The sequence below is a fragment of the Cervus elaphus genome, chromosome 25, assembly GCF_910594005.1.
Source record: "Cervus elaphus chromosome 25, mCerEla1.1, whole genome shotgun sequence".
In the NCBI taxonomy this organism is placed as follows: domain Eukaryota; kingdom Metazoa; phylum Chordata; class Mammalia; order Artiodactyla; family Cervidae; genus Cervus; species Cervus elaphus.
Window position 1 is genome coordinate 35,712,618 of NC_057839.1, and position 26,749 is coordinate 35,739,366.

At 43.3% G+C, this 26,749-nt stretch overlaps 1 protein-coding gene across 1 annotated transcript in view; it reads left to right on the forward strand.

Annotated features, from left to right (window-relative positions):
• Positions 1-26,484, forward strand: part of MROH2B (maestro heat like repeat family member 2B) — a 62,718-nt gene extending 36,234 nt beyond the window's left edge. The window contains exons 15-32 of the mRNA XM_043887558.1: positions 52-187; positions 291-386; positions 3,568-3,657; positions 4,042-4,162; positions 8,560-8,657; positions 11,006-11,158; positions 13,325-13,482; positions 14,028-14,154; positions 14,624-14,811; positions 16,640-16,780; positions 17,302-17,416; positions 18,265-18,411; positions 18,927-19,109; positions 22,546-22,701; positions 23,032-23,166; positions 23,832-23,934; positions 25,826-25,891; positions 26,346-26,484. Coding sequence (XP_043743493.1) covers positions 52-187; positions 291-386; positions 3,568-3,657; positions 4,042-4,162; positions 8,560-8,657; positions 11,006-11,158; positions 13,325-13,482; positions 14,028-14,154; positions 14,624-14,811; positions 16,640-16,780; positions 17,302-17,416; positions 18,265-18,411; positions 18,927-19,109; positions 22,546-22,701; positions 23,032-23,166; positions 23,832-23,934; positions 25,826-25,891; positions 26,346-26,452 — 2,320 coding nt within the window. The 3' untranslated portion in view covers positions 26,453-26,484. The remainder of the gene's footprint in view (positions 1-51; positions 188-290; positions 387-3,567; positions 3,658-4,041; positions 4,163-8,559; positions 8,658-11,005; positions 11,159-13,324; positions 13,483-14,027; positions 14,155-14,623; positions 14,812-16,639; positions 16,781-17,301; positions 17,417-18,264; positions 18,412-18,926; positions 19,110-22,545; positions 22,702-23,031; positions 23,167-23,831; positions 23,935-25,825; positions 25,892-26,345) is intronic.
• The last annotated feature ends 265 nt before the right edge of the window (positions 26,485-26,749 follow it).

A 26,749-nucleotide genomic window follows, 5' to 3' on the forward strand; every position in this document is an offset into this window, starting at 1 on the left:
TGTGTTGTTTGGTGATATAATATCCACTCCTCCAATTGGTTCTCGTTTCAGTAAACTGAAACCTCAACTCGCACTGAATGAACATCTTAATATTCTTGAGGAGAATATTCGGAGGCTGCTGCCCCTTCCACCCCTGGAAAAACTCAGAAATGAGGGCGAGACAGACAAAGACAAGGAGCACATCCAAGTATGTGGGGGCAAGCCTGGAGGAGGGTGAAGAGCCAGGTAGAATGAATGAACTTGAATGAACATGCTGCCCTCGGCCTCACTCGCACTCATTTCGATTTCAGTTTCTCTACGAACGATCCATGGACGCTCTCGGAAAGCTGCTGAAGACCATGATGTGGGATAGCATGAAAGCAGAGGACTGCCAAGAAATGTTCAATGTGAGTAGGTCCCATGGGCCCTAACCTGTGCTCCAGGGCACCCCCAAACTCAGCCTCGTCCAGGGGACTCGTCCAGCCTGACCCACCTAGCCCCCCACCAACACCACAGAGCCAGCCCACTTACACAGTGTTTGTGGGGAGGCCAGCACCCTATTCCAGAAGAGGCAGGGCAAGAGTGAGAGAACAAGAAGGGATGAATATGAAAGTTACTAAGGAAAGGAGATCAATATTTCCAATATGCTACTGGAGATCAGTGGAGAAATAACTTCAGAAAGAATGAAGGGATGGAGCCAAAGCAAAAACAACACCCAGTTGTGGATGTGACTGGTGATAGAAGCAAGATCTGATGCTGTAAAGAGCAATATTGCATAGGAACCTGGAATGTTAGATCCAAAATCAAGGCAAACTGGAAGTGATCAAAGAGGAGATGGCAAGAGTGAACGTTGACATTCTAGGAATCAGCTAACTAAAATGGACTGGAATGGGTGATTTTAACTCAGATGACCATTATATCAACTACTGTGGGCAGGAATCCCTTAGAAGAATTGGAGTAGCCATCATAGTCAACAAGAGAGTCCAAAATGCAGTACTTGGATGCAATCTCAAAAATGACAGAATGATCTCTGTTCATTTCCAAGGCAAACTATTCAATATCATGCTAATCTAAGTCTATGCCCTGACCATTAACCCTGAAGAAGCTGAAGTTGAACAGTTCTATGAAGACCTACACGACCTTTTAGAACTAACACCCCAAAAAGATGCCTTTTTCATTATAGCAGACTGTAATGCAAAAGTAGGAAATCAAGAAACACCTGGAGTAACATGCAAATTTGACCTTGGAGTACAGCATGAAGCAGGGCAAAGGCTAATAGAGTTTTGCCAAGAGAATGCATTGGTTATAGCAAACACCCTCTTTCAACAACACAAGAGAAGACTCTACACATGGACATCACCAGATGGCCAACACCAAAATCAGAGTGATTATATTCTTTGCAGCCAAAGATGGAGAAGCTCTATATAGTCAGCAAAAACAAGACTGGGAGTGGACTATGGCTCAGATCATGAACTCCTTATTGCCAAATTCAGACTTAAATTGAAGAAAGTAGGGAAAACCACTAAACCATTCAGGTATGACCTAAATCAAATCCCTTATGATTATACAGTAGAAGTGAGAAATAGATTTAAGGGACTAGATCTGATAGACAAGTGCCTGATGAACTATGGACGGAGGTTCATTACATTGTACAGGAGACAGGGATCAAGACCACCCCCAAGAAAAAGAAATGCAAAAAAGCAAAATGCCTGTCTGAGGAAGCCTTACCAATTAACTGTAAAAAGAAGAGAAGCGAGAAGCAAAGGAGAAAAGGAAAGATAAACCCATTTGAATGCAGATTTCCAAAGAATAGTGAGGAGAGATAAGAAAGCCTTCCTCAGCAAACAATGCAAAGAAATAGAGGAAAACAATAGAATGGGAAAGACTAGAGATCTCTTCAATAAAAAAGTTATACCAAGGGAAGATTTCATGCAAAGATGAGCTCAATAAAGGACAAAAATGGTATGAACCTAAGAAAAGCTGAAGATATTAAGAAGAGGTGGCAAGAATATACAGAAGAACTGTACGAAAAAGATCTTCATGACCCAGATAATCACGATGGTGTGATCACTCACCTAGAGCCAGACATCCTGGAATGGGAAGTCAAGTAGGCCTTAGGAAACATCACTATGAACAAAGCTAGTGGAGGTGATGGAATCTCAGTTGAGCTATTTCAAATCCTAAAAGATGATGGTGTGAAAGTGCTGCACTCAATATGCCAGCAAATTTGGAAAACTCAGCAGTGGTCACAGGACTGGAAAAGGTCAGTTTTCATTCCAATCCCAAAGAAAGGAAATGCCAAAGAATGCTCAAACTACCACACAATTGCACTTATCTCACATGTTACTAAAGTAATGCTCAAAATTCTCCAGGCTAGGCTTCAGCAATATATGGACTTCCAGATGTTCAAGCTGGTTTTGGAAAAGGCAGAGGAACCAGAGATCAAATTGCCAACATCCACTGGATCATCGAAAAAACAAGAGAGTTCCAGGAAAACATCTATTTCTGCTTTATTGATTATGCGAAAGCCTTTGACTGTGTGGATCACAATAAACTGTGGAAAATTCTGAAAGAGATGGGAATACCAGACCACCTGACCTGCTTCTTGAGAAACCTGTATGTAGGTCAGGAAACAACAGTTAGAACTAGGCATGGAACAACAGACTGGTTCCATATAGGAAAAGGAGTACGTCAAGGCTGTATATTGTCACGCTGCTTATTTAACTTATTTGCAGAGGACATCATGAGAAATGCTGGACTGAATGAAGCACAAGCTGGAATCGCGATTGCCAGGAGAAATATCAATAACCTCAGATATGCAGATGACACTACCCTTGTGGCAGAAAGCAAAGAACTAAAGAGCCTTTTAAGGAAAGTGAAAAAGTTGGCTTAAAGCTCAACATTCAGAAAGCTAAGATCATGGTTCTGGTCCCATCACTTCATGGCGAATAGATGGGGAAATAGTAGAGACAGTGGCTGACTTTATTTTTGGGGGCTCCAAAATCACTGCAGATGGTGATTGCAGTCATGAAATTAAAAGACGCTTACTCCTTGGAAGGAAAGTTATGACCAACCTAGACAGCATATTAAAAAGCAGAGACATTACTTTGCCAACAAAGGTCCATCTTGTCAAAGCTATGGTTTTTCCAGTAGTCATGTATGGATGTAAGAGTTGGACTATAAAGAAAGCTGAGCGCAGAAGAATTGATGCTTTTGAACTGTGGTGTTGGAGAAGACTCTTGAGAGTCCCTTGGACTGCAAGGAGACCCACCCAGTCCATCCTAAAAGAGATCAGTCCTGGGTGTTCATTGGAAAGTCTGATGTTGAAGCTGAAACTCCAATACTTTGGCCACCTGATGCGAACAGCTGATTCATTTGAAAAGACGCTGATGCTGGGAAAGATTGAGGGCAGGAGGAAAAGGGAACAATAGAGGATGAGATGGTTGGATGGCATCACCGAATCAATGGACATGAGTTTGGGTAAGTGATGGACAGGGAGGCCTGGCATGCTGCAGTTCATGGGGTTGCAAAGAGTTGGACACAACTGAGCAACTAAACTGAACTGAACTTGTACTCTTTGACCAACAGCTTCTCCGAATGTGGCTTGTCTCACAAAAAGACTGGGAAAGAGAGAGAGCCTTCCAGATCACCGCGAAAGTGCTGACAAATGATGTCGAGGTGAGTAAGCCCCTGGAATGGGTGGATGTCATTGCTTGCTAACAAGGACCTCGGAGACCAATGGAATCCAAAACTCCTGTGTGATGGATCTCCCGTCCAGGCAGTTTTTCCAGAGAACCACCCTGAGGTCCACCCTAACCCACAGCATTGTGAGTACAATCACGGGGCGGCTGAGGGGTTGTGGGGGGCGGGGAGTGGGGATTGGGGGGAGGGGAGTGAAGCGATTCAGTTGTCTTTGCTTGCCTGTCCGCTTGGAAAGTCCGAGATTCCATTTTATTCTAAGGATCTGCATGGAGAAAACAATAACTTAATATCCAGTGTTGGGACTATCCTGGAACATCATCAAGCCACCCCATCACCTCGGGATCCTCCTTTATCCTTCAGGCACCAGAGAATTTTAAGATCGGCTCACTCCTCGGCCTCCTGGCTCCTCACTCCTGTGACACCCTGCCCTCCATCCGCCAGGCTGCTGCTAGTTCAGCTATTGGTCTGTTCTGTATAAAAGGTGAGGGAAGGATGGGAACCTCACAGATGCAGAGAAGATACCTGTTTTCATTTTTCTCAGCTTTTCTCTTTGTAGGTCTCTCTCTCCTTCCTCTCTTTCTCTCTTTCTTTCTCCTCCCCTAGTTCAGTCATTTCTGAGTGATGTCACACAATTTCTCTCTCTCTCTCTTAGATCTTTTTTCCTCAGTGGCTCTGCTTTTTGGTTTTTTTTAAAAAAATAAAGATAATAGCACCAAAGCATCATAAAGATCCATTAAAACAGGTAAAATGTTTTGAGAGTGTCTGATTTAAATCACACACCAATTGGGCATATTAGCAAAGCTTTTTCTACCACGCAGTTTTCTTTCAGAGGAAATCATACTATTATCATGGTGCTAAGTGAATTTCAGAGTTCTCTAAGAGAGAGAACTTTGTGGAGGTTTTTGTAGCTTGCATAGCAGGACCTATGCCTGCTCTGCCGGGATGTGTAAATAACTATCAATGTCGGGAAATAGAAGGAATTTTAAAACCTCTGTATCAGGCTGAAACCAACACTCAGGGCTTTCTGATTAAATCGGGATCGGGATGGGGAAATACATGTAAATCCATGGCTGATTCATGTCAATGTATGACAAAAGCCACTACAATATTGTAAAGTAATTAGCCTCCAACTAGTAAAAATAAATGGAAAAAAAAAATCCAGATTAAATCAGCATATGTTTTGCCGAGGTGGAACCTGCCTTGCTTACAGTTCCCTCCAGACCAGGTGCAGCCTGGATCCCTCAGCCAGCTTGACGGCCACTCATGCCTACACTAGACTCTTCATTTTTTTTAGGTGTAGCATTAAGAGTCTAGATTGCCGGGAGAAATATTAATAACCTCAGATATGCAGATGACACTACCCTTATGGCAGAGAGAGAAGAGGAACTAAGCCTGTTGATGAAGGTGAAAGAGGTGGTTTAGCCACTAAGTTGTGTCCGACTCTTTCGACCCCATGGACTGTAGCCTGCTAGGCTCCTCTGTCCAAGGAAGTCTCCAGGCAAGAATACTGGAGTGGGTAGCCTATCCCTTCTCCAGGGGATCATCCCAAGCCAGGAATCAAACCCAGGCGTCCTGCATTGCAGGCAGATTCTTCACCAACGAGCTACAGAGGAAGCCCCTGGGGAAATATTTGAGCGCCTTTTTGTGTTTCAGGCACTGTTCTGATGCTGGAACACAAAGATATAACAATTCTAAATTTGCATGCTAAAAGTGTGTGAAAGACAGAAGGTGGGATTTGGTTGAGGGCAGATGATAGAGTCAGTCAATAGGGGAAAACTATTCAGCAGAACCTGAATAGATCTGACAGTCCCTTGGGGTTTGGGAAGATAATTCATGAAGGGTGTATGATTTTATCAAAGCCAGAAAACAAATGAATTAAAGGGGTGAGAATTAAAGGACCATTCTAGTAAGACAAGAAATGTACCACAAAAGGACCTCATAGGAAGAAAGGAATTCTATTATTGTTCTGCCTGGTCTTCCTTTGTTGTTGTTCATGTCCGACTCTTTGTGACCCCATGGCCTACAGCATGCCAGGCCATGCTTGTCTTATTAGAATGGTCTTTCATCATCTCCTGGAGCTTGCTCAAACTCTACTGAGTTGGTGATATCATCCAACCATCTCTTCCTCTGTCATCCTCTTCTCCTCCTGCCTTCAATCTTTCCCAGCATCAGGGTCGTTTCCACTGAGTCAGCTCTTCACATCAGGTGGCCAAATTATTGGAGCTTCAACTTCAGCATCGGTCCTTCCAGTGAATATTCAGGACTGATTTCCTTTAGGATTGACTGGCTTGATCTCCTTGCTGTCCAAGGGACTCCCAAGAGTCTTCTCCAACACCACAGTTCAAAAGCATCAATTCTTCGATGATCAGTCTTCTTTATGGTCCAACTCTCATATCCATACATGACTACTGGAAAAACCATAGTTTTCACTATATGGACCATTGTTGGCAAAGTAATGTCTATTTTTTAATATGCTGTCTAGATTTGTCACAGCTTTTCTTCCAAGGAGCAAGTGTCTTTTAATATCATGGCTGCAGTCACCATCTGCAGTGATTTTGGAGCCCAAGAAAATAAAGTCTCTCACTGTTTCTGTTGTTTCCCCATCTATTTGCCATGAACTAAGAGGACCAGATGCCATGATCTTTGAATTTTTAATGTTGAGTTTTAAGCCAGCTTTTTCATTCTCCTCTTTCACTTCCATCAAGAGGCTCTTTAGTTCCTCCTTGCTTTCTGCCATAAGGATAATGTCATTTGCATATCTGATGTTATTGATATTTCTCCCAGCAATCTTGATTCCAGCTTGTGCTTCATCCAGCCCAGGGTTTCCCATGATGTACTCTGCATATAAGCTAAATAAGCAGGGTGACAATATACAGCCTTGATGTATTGCTTTCCCAATTTTGAACCAGTCTGTTGTTCCATGTCCAGTTCTAGCTGTTGCTTCTTGACCTGCATACAGGTTTCTCAGGAGGCAGGTTGGGTGGTTTGGTATTCCCATCTCTTTAAGAATTTTCCACAGTTTGTGGTGATCCACACAGTCAAAGGCTTTGGCATAGTCAATGAAGCACTAGATGTTTTTCTGTAATTCTCTTGCTTTTACTATGACCCAACAGATGTTGGCAATTTGTCTCTGATTCCTCTGCTTTTTCTAAATCCAGCTTGAACATCTGGAACTTCTCGATTCATGTACTGTTGAAGCCTAGCTTGGAGAATTTTGAGCATTACTTTGCTAGCATTTGTGTGGTGCAATTGTGTGGCAGTTTGAACATTCTTTGGCATTGCTTTTCTTTGAGACCGGAATGAAAACTGACCTTTTCCAGTCCTGTGGCCACTGCTGAGTTTTCAAAATTTGCTGGCGTATTGAGTGCAGCACTTTCACAGCATCATCTTTTGGAACTTGAAATAGCTCAACTGGAATTTCATCATCTCTACTAGCTTTGTTTATAGTGATGCTTCCTAAGGTCCACTTGACTTCTCACTCCAAGATGTCTGGCTCTAAGTGAGTGATCACACCATTGTGGTTATGCAGATCATGAAGATCTTTTTTGTTTAGTTCTTCTGTGTATTCTTGCCACCTCTTCTTAATATCTTCTGCTTCTATTAGGTCCATGCCATTTCTGTCCTTTATTGAGCCCATCTTTGCATGAAATGTTCCCTTGGTATCTCTAATTTTCTTAAAGAGATCTTTAGTCTTCCCCATTCTATTGTTTTCCTCTATTTCTCTGCATTGTTCACTTAGAAAGACTTTCTTATCTCTCCTTGCTATTCTTTGGAACTCTGAATTCAGATAGTTTTATCTTTCTTTTTCTCCTTTGCCTTTTGCTTCTCTTCTTTTCTCAACTGTTTTAAGGCCTCCCAGACAATCATTTAGACTTTTTGCATTTCTTTTGCTTGGAGGTGGTTTTGATCACTGTCTCCCATACAATGTTATGAACCTCTGTCCATAGTTCTTTAGGCGCTCTATCAGATCTATATTTCTCCCTTTAGGTTCCTTTATTTTCCTGAAACATGCAAAGTTCCAGTTCTTAAATATTCTTTGTTAGCAGGAAATACCATACTTCATTATTCATGTTAACTTTTTTTCCTGGTTGATCAAATAAACATGGTAGAGAGAGAGAGAAAGAATGTGATCATTAAATTAAATATGTACTCAATACAAGTAACTAGTGTTTTACTGAATTAAATGTCCACTTAATATTTGTGGATGTTGTTCAGCCCATTGTTAATGCAGATAATAGATCAGAAATTGAGAAACTTACCAGTTGCTTGGACAACTGAAAGCAGTGAAGCTGGACTTTGAGCCCAGGTCCTCCATCCATGAGGCTAAGCTACCTCCCAGAGAGTGGTTCAGGTGTGAGTTTCCACCAATCACTAACTCCAAACAACAAACAGAAAATCATTACCATTGAGATCTGCAATACAAGTCCATATCAACAATCACACAATTGCAATGATTACAATGGTTACCTTATCATTCCCTTCAACAGAAGCTCACTGCAGAATAGAACTCCACCAGAGCCAGCAGTAGAGCAGAGTAGTAAGAGCCTCGGCAGTGGTGTCAGACCAGGGTTCAAGTTCCAACCCTCTATTTTCACTCCCTGCATGACCTGGCCAAATGACTTCACATCTCTCTGTGTCAGTTTTCTCAACTGCAAATAACCTCAGATGATCTCTAGGAGTAATAAATGAGATCAGAGTATTTAGCATGCTTTCAGTATGCAGCAACTCCTCAGTGTTTGCTCTTACGCTCATCAGAGAGGCTTTCATGCGTTTGTTAAAGGCATCCAGCAGCTGAATTAGTGTCACATCAAAATATAAACAGTCTCTTCAACCCCTTTCAGCTCTTTGAACTCCCATGTCACCCTTTGTTGATTGTAGGTGTTCACCTGGAAGTAGAAAGACTACAGGATTTGCAGGAAGGGCTGCAATGTGATGATGTGCAGGTCCAGATCAAGATTTCCTCCAAAATAGCAAAGGTAATAGATGTGGAGAACTGATCAAGGGACATAAGGATGATTCTGGGTTGATTTTCAAATGAGTCAGCTGTATACGCTCCTCTACCAAGGAGGGCAAACAGTCTAGTCATTCTAGCGAAATAAAAGACTTTTGTCCATTCATTATATCTGGGTCCATGTATACAGGCAACACCTGCTAATCTCATTTCAAACTCTGCGAAACCTAGGGAACCATGCAGTCCTCTCCAGGTGAAGGAGGCAGTAGGGTAAAATGAGAGAAATGGGCATTGGAGTCAGTCAGATGTATTCTGTGTGCACCCCTTGAAGTGTGTGTGCTGTGTGATCTATCTCCTCATCTTAAAAAAATGCATAACCTCCCTCTCAGAGCTGCTATGAGAATTGGTCAATCGATTCATTCATTCATTCAGTCACTTATTCATTCACCTCATGTGCCCTGTGCATCTACCATGTGCCAGGCTATTTTCCAGGATCTTAGGATAGAAATGCCTGCCATCATTGAGTTTATGTCCTAGTGGATGAAGCAGCGAAATAAATCTGATGTCAGGTAGTGATAAGTGAGAAACACAAAGTCAAGGAAGGGAATAAAGAGTAAGGTGGGGGCAGATCCCCTAGGGATCACAACTCAGAAAGAGAGAACCACAAATATATCTGGAAAGAACATTCCAGGCAAAGGGGGGAACAATATGTGCAAAGGCCCTGAGGTGGAGAAAGAAGTGGGTCATGAGATCCAAGAGATAGTCCAGAGCTGATTGAAGTGCCTTCCAAGGCCTTATTAAGAACCTTGGTTTCACTCTAATAAAAATAAAAAACCAGCAGAGGGATTTGAACAGAAGAGTCAAAACCACCACACACCATGTGGCAGGTGTGAAATGTACAACTTGTGTGAGACAGCATTATTCCCAATGCAGACATTATGGATTTATATGTGTACTATGGTAATTACCCACTGAGGGCAGCAAACAACAAAATTGGTCATTATGACAATAACAGAGAGAAGGGTACTTTCTTGAGAACCAAGCATTTTTCCTAACTTGCAAAATCTTATGGGCTAGTGGTGGTTCTGCAAGGAAGAATGTGATACAACTTTGTTTCTGAAGGGTCACCTGGCTGCCATGTTGAAACTAGACTATAGGCTGGCAAGAGTGAAACTAGTGAGGTCAGTTTGGAGGAAACTGTAAGAATCCACATGCGAGCTCAGGTGGCTTGGACTAAGGAGGCAGCAGCAGGGACAAGAAAGTGATGAGTATACAGGAGAGAAACTCATGGGGGCACAGGGAGAGAAAACAGGTCCGGTGCCTAAGACAGTGTCTGATGCACGAGAAGTGTCAAAAACATGAGTTCCCTTCCTTCCTTCATTCCTAAGCCAATATCATCCCAATATAAGGGGAAAAAAAACACAACTGTTGAGCTTGGACCCAGGCAGACATTTGGTGCTCCATGGAACAGACACATGAGTCTAGGCCTTGATCTTAGAGCCATGGTAACTCAGAATCCAGCTAGGACAGGCAGCTACTCGTGAAAAGGAATCCATGTCCTCTCAAAGATTGTTCTACTACACATCACTGGGCCATTTAATACAGAGGGAATTCAGTTGTGAATAGGAATGTTTTCATACCCACAAACTCATAACCATGACCTTCTTGTTTGGTTAAAACCCCAGATAATGCTTCTGGAATTTATTCAGACTGCTAACTTTTCACCTCCCCTGCCTGCCTTTTTATTCGCACATACACAGAGACATATACAATCAAACATTCTATATAATTATTGTCTAGAGACCAAAATTACAAAGTCTTATTTTCTTGACCTTTTATTGACTACTCAATATTGAAACACACAAAAGCAAAAGACAGGGTTCATCTTAATTCACCCTCCATTTGGATACTGTGAGGCACAGGCTATTTAGCCAGGCACTTAGTACTTGGTGATAGATTTCCTGAATCCTGAATACTAGCTACTCTTTGGCAGACACAAGACATTTCTATGATAGATGAAATGTATATGAAAGTACTTGACAACATTTAAATTGCCATTTATGCATTATTTTTCCTTTATGGGGCATATTGTAAATTCAGGTTTGGAGAGGAAATTGCCTTGGAAGACCTAGAATTTAATAAATATGAAATGATTTTTAAAAAGCAACTTCAAGGAAAGTTTTACTTAGACTGAAAGGCCGTGTCTATGTCCTATTTTAGTATTTTCTCTAGTTTCTGTGGACTCAATCACACGCTAACTCTTTGGAAAGCCCAGTGGTTTCTAATATCCTAAAACAAAGGACAGCATGTTTTGGGTGTCCAGATAGGGAATGAGGGGCTTGGTTACATGAGTCTTTCTGGGTCTGTTCTCAGATTGTCAGTAAACTCATCCCCAGTGAAGAAATGCTCATGTTCCTGGAGGAAACCCTGGATGGTCTAGAGAGCCTCAACCCACCATGTACAAAGGCCTGTGGCATCTGGATGATCACCGCCCTGAAGGAGCAGGGAGCTACTTTGGAAGACCAGGTGAACTGACAGCCAGTCTGACAACTACTGAGCACGATTTTAGCACTTCTGAAATGCTAGTACCAGAAGCAGGCCATCACTCCTCAGATGGTCCTCTGATGAGTCACAGGCAAGAGCATACACAGCCTCAGGAGGCCTCAGCAGAGACCCAAGTTGTGTATGAGCAGCCAGGCTCAGGCGGAGGACCCATCTCAGCCTGACTCAATTGCCTCTCTAGTCTGTGATGATGAGCACTTTCCAAGCTGCCACTCTGGCCAGAGGAAGAATATCTGAACCAGAAGCATGTGGGGTGTGGAAAACTGGGTTGTAAGATCTGCAAGCATAAGACTGATCTTGTGAACCTTTGAGATGGCCACTGAGGGCCAGGCGGGTTTTCTAACTCACCGCCACCCTGTGAGCTGCTCTTTAACACCCTTTAGGTATTTTCTGATAAAGAAGGTGATCCTCGAGGAATGACTGAAAGAAAAGTCCTCAATCCTTCCTCCCAACTAGAGAATTAAGCAGAGAGAATTGGATTTAAATTCAGGAAGTCTGGTTAAGAACTTCAAATGGATATGCTGTCTTCTCTCTCTTAAAGTCAGAATCAAAATATTAGCCATTCAGAGATCAATGATGAGTAAAAGAATTTTTAACTCAGAAAGGCTTCCTTCCAAAAGGTAACAGGAGGAAGAGGTCATGGTCCCCAGAGCCCGGAGTTAATCATCCTAAATTAAAGAATTCTCCAAAGCCTGACTTTTACAAATGACCTCTGTTCTAATTACTGTCCAATCATTTGTTTGTTTGTTTGTTTTCAAAAACATTTATTGAGTCTATACTCTGTGGCAGGCCCTAGGCCAGTCTTGGGAGAATGAAAGGTTAATAAATTTAGAATATCCATGTGTTTGTGTGTTAAACATAAAAGGGGAAGTTGTTCACATGCTAGGTAAAGGCTAGGGACCTAAATGTTTTCCAAGAATCACTAGTATGGGACTGTGTGATAATCAGGCTTGCAGGATATTTATGATTAAGGAATTACAATTCCATGAAAAATGTTATATTTAACCTAAAAATGTCTATCCAAAGTAAACAAGAGAAATATTTACTGGATGCAAAGTTGCTTTAGCATAGAGACATGTCCTAATCCATGCCAAAAAATCCAAATGCATGATATCATTCCCTACTTCACACAGACTAACACCTGAACTCAGAAAGGTGGCCCTCAATGCCCTTTCGGATTCAGCTTTGTCTTTTCTATCAAGTTAGCCTCCTCTTTTTTCTCACCTTCATTCTTTCTGTGCTCCAAAACTGAACCATTCTCGTATTCCATAAAGCTTTTCTACATCTGCTTCTACCAGGCTTCCATGTAGTTTTTATATAGATTATACCTTTTAAAGCCATTAGGTTCACAGTAAAACTGAGTAGAAGTTACAGAGTTTCAGTACACCTCCTACCTCAGCACTTCCAACATCCCACACCTCAGGTTACGTTTGCTACAATTGATGAACCTACATGACCCATCCTATAATCACCCAAAGCTCATAATTCACATTAGGGATTTTAGTTCTGGTGTTGACAGATGTATAATGACATGTATCCAATAGCGTAGGATAGATTAGTTTCACTGCTCTCTGAACCCTCTGTGTTCTATTTGCATCTTTACGTCTCTTGTTCCTTCTGATGAGGATTCCTTTCCTCGCCATCTCCACCTTGCCTTTTGGAATTGGTATATATCCTTTGCGACCCAGACCAGATGTCCCTCCACAGTGACCTCAGTTACTTCTGGATTCCCCTATCAGTCCCGTGAATCTCTTGTACACCATTTTCCATACACAGTTTTGTGCACAAGCCTTTGGGTGTACAGCTGAAGTCTTTTATGAGATGACTCAATCCTTTTGAGAAAGGACTACATCTTATGCAACCCTGGTAAAGTCCCCACAGTGGCTAACTCAGCACCTGGCATAATGCTGCCTTTTACTAAATGTTTGCTAGACTGATTTAAGAATAAATGCCTAATTTATCAGTAATTGTCCTGAGCAAGAGATAGGCCATGTGTAGAATCAATCACTTCCTTAACATTATTTCTAATTCATCAATCACCACCCACAACTTGCTGACTGTACATGACCTAAGCCAACCGCATCAAGGAAAAATGGTGATTCAGTGATTGAATTGGCTTTTTCTTTTTAGCTGTTGGAGATCTTGGGCATAATTTACCATCACATGCCGGTCCTCAGACAAAAGGAAGACAGTTTTCAGTTTATGCTGGAAGCTGTCTCTCAGATCGCCAGCTTTCACATGGACGCAGTGGTTGCCAACCTTTTACAGAAGCCTCTGCCCTTTGACAGGTAGAGTCAAACTAAGCCTTTTCCCAGGGAAGACCCTCTGTAAGGCACTGGAGAAGAATTTCTGGTTTGAGAGAAAGATAGCAAACAAAAGTTGAAAACATCTCACCTGACTAATTTCAAAAACAGTGCTTGAATCACAGGTAATGGTTTTCCAAGTACTTTTCAAATATATGTCCTCATTGGATGATGAGAATTTTAGGTATGTGTATATGTATATATGTGTATGTGTGTGTGTGTGTGTGTGTATTTAAAATAGGAGTAAGTGAGTTTTAGAAAGTGATTATTTCTCCCCTTTCTGGTTGCTGAGAATGCATCTACATGAGAGGTTTCTGTCTTGATGGATGTTAACAAACCACAGCAACCCAAGGCCCGAATGCTAGATTGTTAAATAAAGCATCCTTATTATCCCCAGGCATGTTGGCATGTCCACTCGTCCCCGCAACTGTGATTAGTCGTAAACACAATGTGATTTTAGAGTGGATCCAATGGAAAAGCGCATCTCCCAAGGAGTTGAGCCTCATCAGCTTCCTGCCTTCCTTCCCTAGGGACACAAAGACACTGTGGAAATCTCTGGCTGAGAACTCAGCTTCCAGTGGCAAACTCTTGCGAGCCTTAGTCGACAAACTGGAGAACGAGTTAGAAGATGACCTAGCCGGGACAGAGGCGATATCTGTGAGTTGGACAACCCGTCACACATCTGAGCTGTTCCCACCTTCACTGGGTGGTGCAGCATGAATCACACTTCTTCCCCTCTTATACTCTGGTTTTAAATCGACTCCAGTTTGAACTGGACAATCATAGCTGTTTGTCTGTGGCTGATCATGTTTAGAAGCCAATTTCTCATCAGCCCAAGGAAAATCTGTGCCTCTGTTTTCAAATTATCCTTCAAGACATCTAATTGTTGTCAAAAGACCCTAAGCCTACCTGATGGTGCCAACTAGACTTTGGAGTCACCCCACATGGGAGCCATGAGAGAAAAACACAGCCTGAGTTGAGAAGTTTCCAGAAAAATAAACCCTCCGTTTTCTCCCTTTTCTGTGTGCCTTTACCACAACTGTGGTCCACCTGGGAAGCAATCCTGTGGAGGGAAAACAGCCTGGAAGGTCAGCCCTGCCTGACACGAGACCCTTCCTCCCCGCAGGTGGCCTGTGCCATGTATGAAGTGGTGTCGACGGGCACCCCTGTCGGGATTCTGTACCCGGAGCTGTTCGCGCTTCTCCTGAAGCTGGTCAGCTGCACGCTTGGTCAGAAGATGCCCACCTCTGCCCTCAGCCGCCGCCGGCGGGTGATGCCGCAGGGCGAGCGGCAGCAGATAGCTGACCCCTGCAGGTAAACGGCCAGGCAGGAGGGCCTTCTGGAGACGTCCTGACCTGAGACTCCAGAAAAGGGCCTGGCATGGCCTCAACTATCCCTGAAGAAACAAGGTCCCGCCATCCCTGAGCCTCATAGCCCTTCCCGGAGCTGGTACCCAGGCGCTGTTGTCCAGAACAGTCTTATAAGCAGCAACATCCTCTTCTCTAGAGTGCCCCATCCACTTCCTTTGTCTTCTTGCCTTGAAATCTTTCAAGGAAAGTTGGAATTCTGTAATATTCAAGGCAGCTGGCACTAGTGGTAAAGAATCTGTCTCCCAATGAAGGAGACTGCCAATGCAAGAGATGCAGGTTCAATCCCTAGGTTGGGAAGATCCCCTGGAGAAGGAAATGGGACCCACTCCAGTATTCTTGCTCAGAAAATTCTATGAATTGAGGGTCCTATGGGACCCCAGTCCATGGGATCACAAAGAGTCCAGCACGACTGAGTATACACATACACACCATACATGGAAAAAAGAAAAATAAAAATAAATATCATATTTCCTCAAATCTAAGACTTCACCAATTGAAGGAAGCAATATTATTTCATGAACCATTGAAAAAGGTAGAAAAAAGAGCCCCAATTAATTCATAAATTAGTGCTTTCTTAAACTATTAAATTCGTATTTTATATTGCTCCATAGAGCTCTTGAGGATTATTAGGTATAGATTTTTATCCTGCAACACACTGCTCTGCTTCCCTGTTCTCTTGCCTAACTTTATATTCCAAAGTCAAATCAACCTATTAAAAGGCATTTTAAAGAGCAATTAGACCCAGTGAGCATGCATATTGGGGGGTGGGCAGGGGGTTGGGTCTGCTTGCTTGCCCGTGCAGGAGCATGCACTCAGTCACTCCCATCTGACTCTTTGTGACCCCATGAACTGTGTAGCCCACCAGGTTCCTCTGTCCATGGAATTCTCCAGGCAAGAATACTACAGTAGGTTGCCATTCCCTTCTCTAGGGGATCTTCACAACTCAGGGACTGAACGTGGGTTTCCTGCATTGCAGGCAGATTCTTTACCATCTAAGCCATGAAGGAAGCAGTTAGGCTCAGCACATGTACATACATGCATATAACTTTACGAAAATACCTACAGCTCTAAGCACGCATGTGTGCATGCTAAGTCACATCAGTCGTGTCCCTCTCTTTGCAACCCGCCAGGCTCCTCTGTCCATGGGTTCCTCCAGGCAAGGATACCAGAGTAGGTGGCCAGGTCCTCCTCCAGGGACAGCTCAGACAGCCATACCTAAATCTGTTTGTGTACACGAATTGTATACACAATCAATAGAGACTGCATCACAACTACTGTTTGGCCAACAATTGCAGTGCACTATCCATTGAGAGATGCAACCTGGTTTCCAAGGTGCTGTGTTTGAACCACTCAGATACAGTATTTCACACTTTCTATCCTCAGGGCTTGATTTTCTCAGGAGAGGTTAAGATTTTGTGGGATTATTGACTGACTTCCGGACATGTCAATATCCCCTGTGGCCCCAGCACCAAAGTGTGAGATCAAGGCTGCCTGTGTTTTCCTTGCACAGCCTCCATTCATCCAGGAGTAAGGGAGCATTGTGGGGAACACTTTTTTTTTAAACGAACAAAATGTGCTATATTTATTCTATAGAATATAGTGGTTATAAGTAACCAGATTCATAGATATTAATATAGAGCCCCAAGATATAACATGTGAAAATACAGAATACAGACAGCTTGATGATATTTATTATGGATTATGGACTTGGGGGGTTAACAATTCCCTGCCTGGTGTGGACTTACTTTTGTGATGCTAACTGTCTCTTTCAGGCTCTCGACTACAGCTCTGAAGTGTGTGCAGGCCCAGGCCATGAGAGAAGGGCTGACCAAAGAATCTGACGAGGGAGACAACGTGTGGAGCCTCCTCAGCAGCCCCAGTACCCACCACATAGGAGTCTGTGCACTGGCCAGGTAATGTTCAGATACTCCAAAACTAGATACCAAAGAAAAAACTGAAAACAAAGTGAAAATGCAGTGCAGGCAACTTCACTGAAAGCCATTGAGTCACCAAGGACTTAGAGTCAAGGAGGAAAAAAAAAAAGAGGAAAAAGCAAAGGGGGTTGGGAAGACATGGTAGGATCAGCTCCAAACCCAGCAATTCCTCAAAAAATATCAATACAAATGAACAGTTTTAGGCAAACTACACTTCAGAGTTTGAGTAAACTCTGGGAGTTGATGATGGAGAGGGAGGCCTGGCATGCTGCAGTCCATGGGGTCGCAAAGAGTTGGACACGACTGAGCAACTGAACTGAACTGAACACTTCAGTCAGGTACTTAGATAGGGTGTTACAAAGTTTAAGGCTTGGTGCTCTTTCCTTGTTAACATTCCTTTTTAAAATAATTGATTTTCCTGATAGAGGAATAGACTAAAGTGTCTTCCATTGTTTAGAAAGAAAAAAGTCTCCGCTACAATGGGAGCCTTGGTTTTCTAGGAGCATGGCCGTGTGGCAACATGGAATCATACTGGACATCACAGAACAACTCCTCCCATCCCTGACCTCCTCCTCAGAGAACTACCGGATAACGGGCACCGCTTTCTTCTCTGAGGCAAGCCATCCCAGCAGGCTTGTTGGGTCCCCTGGGGTATCTCTCTCAGGAGTTCAATGGGAACCAGAGCCACAGAAGAGGGACCTTCACTGGGAGCTGTGGGAGTGGAGAGGCCCAACGACTGCCAGAGATACAGTACCTGGGCAGAGAGAGAGAGAGGAAAAAGAACCCAGGCTTGTCCTCTTCCTGCCCTCTGGTCTGTAGACATCAACTTCCAAAGCAGAGAAGGATAGAGAAGTAACCTGGAAAAGACAAAACAAAATATAACCAACAAATATATCAATACTACAGTCCTTCTACACTCTGGGATAAAGGCTGGCCCAGCCAGTCCAGAGAAATAACCTCATCAGTTACTCCTGTTTTCCATGCTTCGTTTTCCCATTTAGATTAGAATTATCTTCTTAACTGGGCGTCCCTGGTAACTCAGCTGGTAAAGAATATGCCTGCGAGGCAGGAGACCCCAGTTCAATCGTGGGTTAGGAAGATCCCCTGGAGGGGGGCATGGCAACCCACGCTAGTATTCTTGCCCGGAGAATCTCCATGGACAGAGGAGCCTGGCAGGTTTTATTCCATGAGGTCGCAAAGAGTCAGACACAACTGAGCGACTAAGCACGTGCACATATATTCTTAACTAGGTCTTTTGGTTCTCATCAGCTCATAACCTTGACCTGTGGGTTGCTCACCAACAGAGCTTAGTTCCTGCCAGTTTTGAGTATTCACCCAAGGCGTCTTCCTCTGCTCCACAAGCAGCTGGGGCCCTACCCTTTCATCATAGCTGTGATGCCTTCAGAACTCTCCTGAAGGGAGGCCCTTCCCTCAAATAAAGGGGAGAAGTATGTCATTTTCAGCTCATGAAGGAGCCAGTCCTTTGGAAGCATGGGAATCTACGCGATGTGCTTGTTCTGATGGATCAGAGCGCCTGGGACTCCAATCCCATCCTGAGGCAAATGGCCATCCGGGGTCTCGGGAATACAGCTTCTGGAGCCCCTCACAAGGTAAAAGGGGTTGGGGAGGGACAAAAAGTAGTTCATCTAAGTAGAATTAGGGGTTTCCCAGTTGGCTAAGTGGTAAAAAAAAAAAAAATCCATCTGCCAATGCAAGAGACACAGGAGACAGTTTCCATCCCTGGGTTGGGAAGATCCCCTGGAGAAGGAAATGGCAACCCACCCCACTATTCTTGCCTGGAAAATCCCATGGAGAGGAGCCTGGTGGGCTACAGTCCATGGAGTTGCAAGGAATTGGACCCAACTGAGCATGCATGCACACAAGTAGAGTTTTAAAATAATTATTTAGTAACCCACACCCCATGGTAACCACACCACATGGGGTAACCATGTGTGTTAATTTCAGAAATTAAGTGAAAATCCAAAGAAGTTGCTGAAGTAGTGGCTCTTGGGTTGAAGGATCTGTGACCTTAACAGAATGTCAGTCCCCTTGTCTGGGGTCTCCTACCCTATTCCAGATACACATAGAACAGTTTTCGAGATTAAGAGACCTTTTTTTGAAATAGGTGAAGAAGCACAAGCAGATAATGCTAGAATCTGTCATCAGAGGCCTCTATCACCTGGCCCGCACTGAGGTCGTCTGTGAAAGCTTGAAGGCTCTAAAAAAGATCCTGGAGCTGCTCACAGACAGAGACGTGAGCTTCTACTTCAAAGAAATAGTGCTGCAAACAAGAACCTTCTTTGAAGATGTAAGTGAACCTGTTCAGGAATCTTCCCTCCCCAGAAGAAGTGAGTGAACAGAAAGAGGTTCAGGCAGTGCTTGCAGCAGACCAGCCATAATCACTAATATTCCCTTTCATAGCCTTCCTCCCTTGTCCTTCTTGCTTCCTGGGCTCACCTCCCACATGAATCCCTTACACTTAAATCCTTACCCCATGTTTTCTGTTGGGGGAAAACAGATGATGACTGTACTCATTACAGGGCTAGACGTTGATGCCTCCAACACTGTCTTTTTCATGTGCAAGATTTCAAAGATTCAAAATGCTTGCGTAGTTCATTTCATCCAGGAGTCATTAAACTTCCCCATGGCTCATGGGCCAAATTTGACCCAGAACATCTTTTTGCAAACATAGTGTTATTGGAACACAGCCATTCTCATTGGTTACATATTATCTATGGCAGCCTTCACACTTCATATGCAGAACTGATTAGTTGTTACAGAAACCATGTGGCTCGCAAAGTCTAAATTATTCAGCGTTTGGTCTTTTATGGAAAAATTTTGTCAACCCCTGATGTGGTTTACAGACCTCATTTCAGAAAAGATCAGTCAATGATCCTAGGCAAAGGAAGGTCATTTTTCTTTATACCTCCTAGGAAACTGGATTCTATTATTTCTTCTTGGTTTTTTCACTGTCATTAATGTAGAAATCTATTTCACGTCTAACAGAAACCTATTTTTTATAATCTATACCTGTCTGCTCCTGTTGTGTGGTTGGAGGAGATGGACACTATTGGCTGCCTCTAGTGCATCCTTCTTAAACATTCAGGCTTTATTAAATTACCTGTTCAACTGATAGTCTCCAAAATGAAAAGTCTTTATTTCCTTCATTATTCACCATAAACCTAATTTTTCAGCTCCTTAATATTTTACAAGCCAGTGACTGTGTTGTATCTCTAAATGAGACCTGAGAAGTATTGAATAGAATCTGAAGAAAAATCACCTCTCAAGTCCAATTTTTTCCTATTTATTCAATCCAGTTTTTTTTTTTTTAAATCTTACCCTTTCTTCCTGACTCTTTAGCAATTTATTAACCACCCGACCTCCAAATTTCAGTTTGTAAAACATGCCCTCAGTCCATAGTCCACCAGGTTTGTGTGCTTCAGTTCCTCTTGTGTGAGTCTAAACCTGACCTTTGAAAGCAGCTTTCTGCTGGCATTAGTTACTTTCTCCAATGTATTAGTGTTACTTTTCATTCTCAATTTGTACTCAAAAGTACTTTATGGACTTTCACTCAATTCAGTATCTTCTGTAAAATAACAAAGATGTTCTCTTCTTCACTACACAGATAATTGAAACTATCTTTAACAACAAAGAGCTGAAGTCAGCCCCAGAGAGCACCCTGTTAGGTTTTCTGGACTGTTGTTGATTCAATGATAGTAACACTCTTGGATCTGAGCCTTCAATAATCACAAGTCTCTCTAGTTTTATGGTCAAAAGAATGTTTTATGGTCAAAAGAATGTTTCTCACTCTTACTGCAAAAGAAAAAAACTAAAGTCTTTCTGGTTGTTAGTTAGAACTTTTTCATTTCTAGTAGGTTATCAACCTCATCAAATCTGCATAAAATTTGACCAAAATTGAGTCTTAATAATGACATGTTCTTTACAGTCCTGTAATGCTCTTTTGGGGGCTTCCCAGGTGGTGCTAGTGGTAAAGAATCTGCCTGCCAATGTAGTAGATTTAAGAAATGCAGGTTTGATCCCTGGGCTGGGAAAATCCCCTGGAGGAGGGCATGGCAACCCACCCCAGTATTGTTGAGAGAATCCCATAGACAGAAAAGCCTGGTGGGTTACTGTCCATAAGATGGTAAAGAGTTGGACACGACTAAAGCAACTGCGTGCACGCAATGCTCTCTTTCTGCAAATAAATTATGATACTTTGCCCCTATATTTTTCAATAGATAAAACATGCAATTCTGTAATCTCCAAATTCTTTCTTTTTTTCACTATTCAAGTACTTTCTTGAAAATCCAAAAATATGGTGACACTTTGGAAAAATGGTAGAACAGAAAATACAGCTGCTGTCCCATACTCCAGGCCCTGCTCACTGCTATTTCCCATGCTGGCACCCAAGCACTCACGTCACTCTCTATAACAAGAACATTAAACTTTAATACTTCTCCCAGCACCCAAGACTTTTTTGCTTTCTCTTTGTCCCAATTGGTTAATTCCTCCTTGACCTATCTTTAGGTCTTTGATTTTAGAAAATTCAAATAGGTTCTTTTTTTTTTTAAGTAAATAAATAAAAAGCTTTTGGATACTCTGTCATTGGGTTGCTTCTCTTTCTAAAAGGAGATCTTTTAAAAATATACCTTAACCTTACTTCTAGTACATTTAAAGAACATGTCTACTTCCATCTCCATTCTACAACGTCACATCTCATGTATTTAACTTTTCTAGCCTTTTCCCAACAAGCCACCTTTATTTGTTATGGTAGATCTTTATTAGCATCCTTTTTCATAACATTGTTGTTTATATGCCCACTGCTCACACACATTTTATTTTGCTATCAAAGTTAACTCTTTTGTCTTCTCCCACTCATGTGCGTGGGAATGCTTTTCTATTGGTCCTTGTTTGTTGCTAATCTAAATAATATTCTTTTACCCAGAATGACCTTTCCCCTCATCCCTCTAACTTCCTATAGGTATTTTATACTAGTTTTCTAGATACCCTACTCCCTCAAGAAAAAGAGAAAAGAAAACCTCCAGAAAATTCATCAGAGTTTGTTACAACTCTAAACCATATCAACAAAGTGTCTGAGATAATAGAAGACCATCTTTCTCCACCACCTGTTGAGGTCGCATACATCTTTTGCCTTTTATAAAGCATTGCCAACCCTCCTGGACAGTAAGCAAGGGAGCTCCATAACTTCATATATACAAGAGTGGGGCTAAGCACTTTTTTGTTTATCCTCTCTCTCTCTCTCTCTCTCTTTCTCTCTCTATCTGAGACCCAAAGCCCAAATTTCTGAGCTTCCTGTAATCCCTTTGGAAAGTGTATGGGATCTTGGAGAAGCGTCCTAGACCTTGAGCAGTTTAGATCAGAGGCCCCATAACTCCAGGCTAATGATGCAATCAGACTAATATGCATAAAATACAGAATAAACAAGAACCCTCCCTGGCCTTCTGCCACCAGCACCCCCTGTTTATTATTCCTGTGATCACATTTCCTCATTAGTTCCTCAAAGTCAAAAACCAAGTCTCTAGCTCTAAACTCAGGTCATGTGGGTGGAGAGATACTGGGAAAGGAAGGGCATTCTTGGACACACAGGAGCTGTGACAAGCGAGCCCCAGTGCCTGGGCTCCGGCCTCCTTTACTGCACAGGAAGGGGCAGAGTGGGCTGGGGGGTTTCCAGCTGGGAACGGCTGTGTGGGGGACTCACCCATGACATGCATCTGTCACCACAGGAGCAGGATGATGTGAGGCTGACTGCCATCCTCTTATTTGAGAATCTGGCATCCCTAACAGGAAGAAGGTGGAAGATTTTTTTTGCTGAAGAAATAAAAAAGAGCATGATTTCATTCCTTCTCCACCTCTGGGACCCCAATCCCAAGATTGGAACTGTAAGTGGCCCCTGCACAGACAGCTGTGCCTCCTCCTCTCCCATGGCCAAGAGGTGCCAGGAAGCCTGGTCTGGCTGGACCAGAAGCCATATCTGAAGACACCATTCTCAAATGAACCTGAAAACCAGTTATCCCATCCTGGGCTCCTTTTTGGCCATCACTTCCTGAGTTTGCACTTCCATCTTTGTAACTGGGAAGGTGGTAGTGCTGACTGTCCATCCCTCGCATCACTCTTTACTGCTCTTTTCCCAACACTCCAATCAGCCTGCCTTCCCTTCTGGAAGGGGAACTAGCATTATGCACTGTGACACAGAAAACTCTGTTTTCCAGGCTTGCCGTGATGTCCTGATCATCTGCATTCCTTTTCTGGGCCTCCAGGAACTCTATGGGGTATTAGACCATCTCTTGGATGGTCAGGATCTTCCAAGGGCCAGGGATTTTTACAGGCAGTTCTGCATGAAGCTGGTGAGTGTGCAATAGGTGCTGCTTCCAAAAATTCAGGCCAAGAGTCCAGGCAAATCCCAGAAGGCAAAGCACATAGCAAAGAATCCCAGCTACAGCCAGAACCATCTGGGAAGAACAGTGATACCAGATATCCTGCCACATCACCCTCTACTCTGTCCCCAAGTTCCAGCTGGAATCTGCTCTTGATTGCTGAAACATCTGTTGATTAGTCCTATAAGCTCCAGTGCCACCCTGATTAAATATAGAATGAAATAGCCATAAGACACCTTCCAATAGAACGATTAACGGCTGTGTGCATGCTCACTAGTCTTTTGATGTCTGTTCTTAGGGCCTATAGGATGCTGAATTTCTTAAAGAGTTACTTCTCAGTTGCCCTCTTTTTTTTCAAATTTATTGAAGTATAATTGATTTACAGGGTTGTGTTAATTTCTGCTCAACAGCCAAGTAACTCAGTTATACATATATATTCTTTTTCATGTTCTTTTTCATTCTGGCTTATCACAGGATATTGAATACAGTTCCCTGTGCTATACAGTAGGACCTTATTGTTTATCCATTCTGTATATACTAATTTGCATCTGCTAATCCCGAACTCCCAGTCCTTCCCTTGCCCACCCGCCCCTCCCACTTTCAGTTGCCCTCTTTGTAACACATATCTCTTCCAGTCGAAGAGAAACCAAGAAATCCTATGGATCCTCCACACACACTCATTCACCTTCTTCAGCAGCAGCTGGGAGACCATCAGGAGTGCAGCCATCAAACTCACAGGTGAGGCCACGTCCACTCTCTCCACTCACAGGTCTGCTCCTTGCCATCCTGTTTTGCTTTGCCTGGAAGCTACCCCAGCATGAATGCTGGTATGATTGTGTCTGTTGCTTTAGTCCTAATCTGACTCTTTGCAACCCCATGGACTGTAGCCCGCCAGGCTCCTCTGTCCATGGGATTCTCCAGGCAAGAATACTGGAGTGGGTTGCCATTTCCTTCTCCAGGGGATCTTCCCAACCCAGGGATCAAACTCATGTCTCTTATGTCTCCTGCATTGGCAGGTGGGTTCTTTACCACAAGTGCCACCTGGGAAAACCAGCATGATTGGTATGACCAAAAAAAAAAAAAAGTCAGAAAATTCATTTTGTGTATTACAACATCTTCCCTCAAAAGAACCTGTTCTCTTTGCAGACTTACAGTAACAGCTTCTGAATTCCCAACACTCATTCTCTTTCCATCAGACCATTCTCCCTGTTTGGGTCCTTCATGCTTCTTCTGGTTCCAAGTCACTATTCCCTCTTTTCCCCAGGTCTTTGATCCAAGCCTGCAGCCCCTGCCAAATTGTTTTCCTTTGTACCACCCATTAACATAAACCATAGTCAACCTTCTAAGCTTAGTTCAAGCTGAGAGCTTTAGCAGCAATGTGATAACTAGTGAAAAGTGTATGGGTGTGTGGGAGCCAACAGACCTTGGCTCTGCTAGGTGATTCTGGACAATTCACTGAATTTCACTGTGTTGCCTCTTTGTTTGATCTATAAAATAAAAGAGGAAAGTAAGTGGGTCTCTGAGAATCAAGTCTTATCATGAAACCCATTCCATGTAATCAGGCCCACAACAAATAGACCCACTGGGTTGGCCACCTTTAAGAAAGAAAGAAAGTGAAGTCGCTCAGTCGTGTCTGACTCTGCAACTCCATGAACTGTAGCCTGCTGGACTCCTCCATCCATGGGATTTTCAAGGCAAGAATACTGGAGTGGGTTGCCATGTCCTTCTCCAGGGGATTTTCCCAACCCAGGGATTGAACCTGTGTTTCTCACACTGCAGGCAGACTCTTTAATGTCTGAGCCACCAGGGAAGCCAGATCCTAAGGATCCCTTATTGGATCCTATAGAGGATCCCCTTTTTGTTGTTGTTCAGTCACTAAAATGTGTCCAATTCTTTGTGAGCCCATGAACTGCAGCATGCCAGGCTTCCCTGTCCTTCACTATCTCCTGGAGTTTGCTCAAACTCATGTGCATTGAGTTGGTGATACCATCCAACCATCTCATCCTCTGTCACCCACTTCTCCTCCTGCCCTCAGTCTTTCCCAGCATCAGGGTCTTTTCCAATGAGTCAGCTCTTCACATCAGGTGGCCCAAGTATTGGAGCTTCAGCTTCAGCAGCAGCCCTTCCAATGAATATTCAGGGTTGTTTTCCTTTATGATTGACTGGTTTGGTCTCCTTGCCATCCAAGAGACTCTCAAGAGTCCTCCAGCTCCACATTTCAATAGCATCAGTTCTTCGATGCTCAACATTCTTTATGGTCCAGCTCTCACATTCATACATAACTACTGGAAAAACCATAGCCCCCTAACTACGTTGTAAATTTTTGGAAGACAGGGGCCATATATGTTCGAAACCCTGACAACACGCGCCGCGCCCCACCCCCCCACTCCCCGGAGGACATAGTGTGAGTTTTCCCAGCAACATGGTGAGCGAGCGACCGCTTCCAGTCACAGCACTCAAGACTCCATACACATCACTCTCACATCATCCTGGAGGTGCATGGGGAGCCTAGCTTGTTCATTCGCTATTCAGACCACTTAACTTCTGACCAGGTGCAGAGTCTGTCCTGACTTTTCATGGCCAATTCCTCTATAGCAAAATCAGTAACTTTTCTTCTTGTTGATTTTAGATGCCATTGTTCTCAATTTGACTTACCAATATGTGGAGCTAATAGACAGAGAACAACTGACCACACGTGAGTACCAACCCTAGTTTCTGTCCAGAGCCCTGTTATATTCTTAAAGAAAGAGAAACTAACGCCACTCCAAGTTCCACATCAGCTGTAAAATCATAGTGTACCCCATAGTGTACCCCATCAGTGTCTCTGATGCTCGCCAGATACTGGACTTTCTCCAGAGTGTAAGGTGACCCTCAGCTCCATCCCATTGCAGGCACCATTCCCAGCAGACTTCAATTTTTCGATTGTTTATAAACCTACTGGTCCCAAGGTCAGCATCTTCTCTTCCCTTATTTCAGTGTCAAAATAGTTTCTAAATTTGTGGAACCAAATCCTACCCATTAGGGTGAAATATGAGCCCAGGGGCCTGAGCCCCACGTAGCTCTGATCCTTAGTGGAGGCTTCCCTGTACTGCGAAGTTAGGGCCTTGGCTTTCTTCCCTCAGTGGACGTTGCTCTTCTTTCCATTTCAGGGCTCCAAGCACTTCGACAGGACCCCTGTATCAGTGTCCAGAGAGCAGCCGAAGCTGCCACGCAGACCCTCCTGAGAAAGTGTAAAGAGATAAGTGTCCATCTGTAAACCATCAGGAAATAAACTGCTAGGCTTTTTCTATAACTGACTCCTGTCTTCATCCTCACAACTCACAAACTTGTAATATCTTGAGGAAAGAGGTGGCACCCAGGATGGGGAGCTTGAGGTAGTGGTATATCCCTTACCCTTCAGACTCTCCCTGATGGCTTCTGTTAGCAAAAACCACACTCACCGGTTCACATGAGGAATAACCTATGATGTGAGTGGTGACAGCCACATGGCCTTTGCACAGGACAGCCTTCTATGGAAGCTTACATCCCAGCAGGTGCCAAAAAAATGACAGAA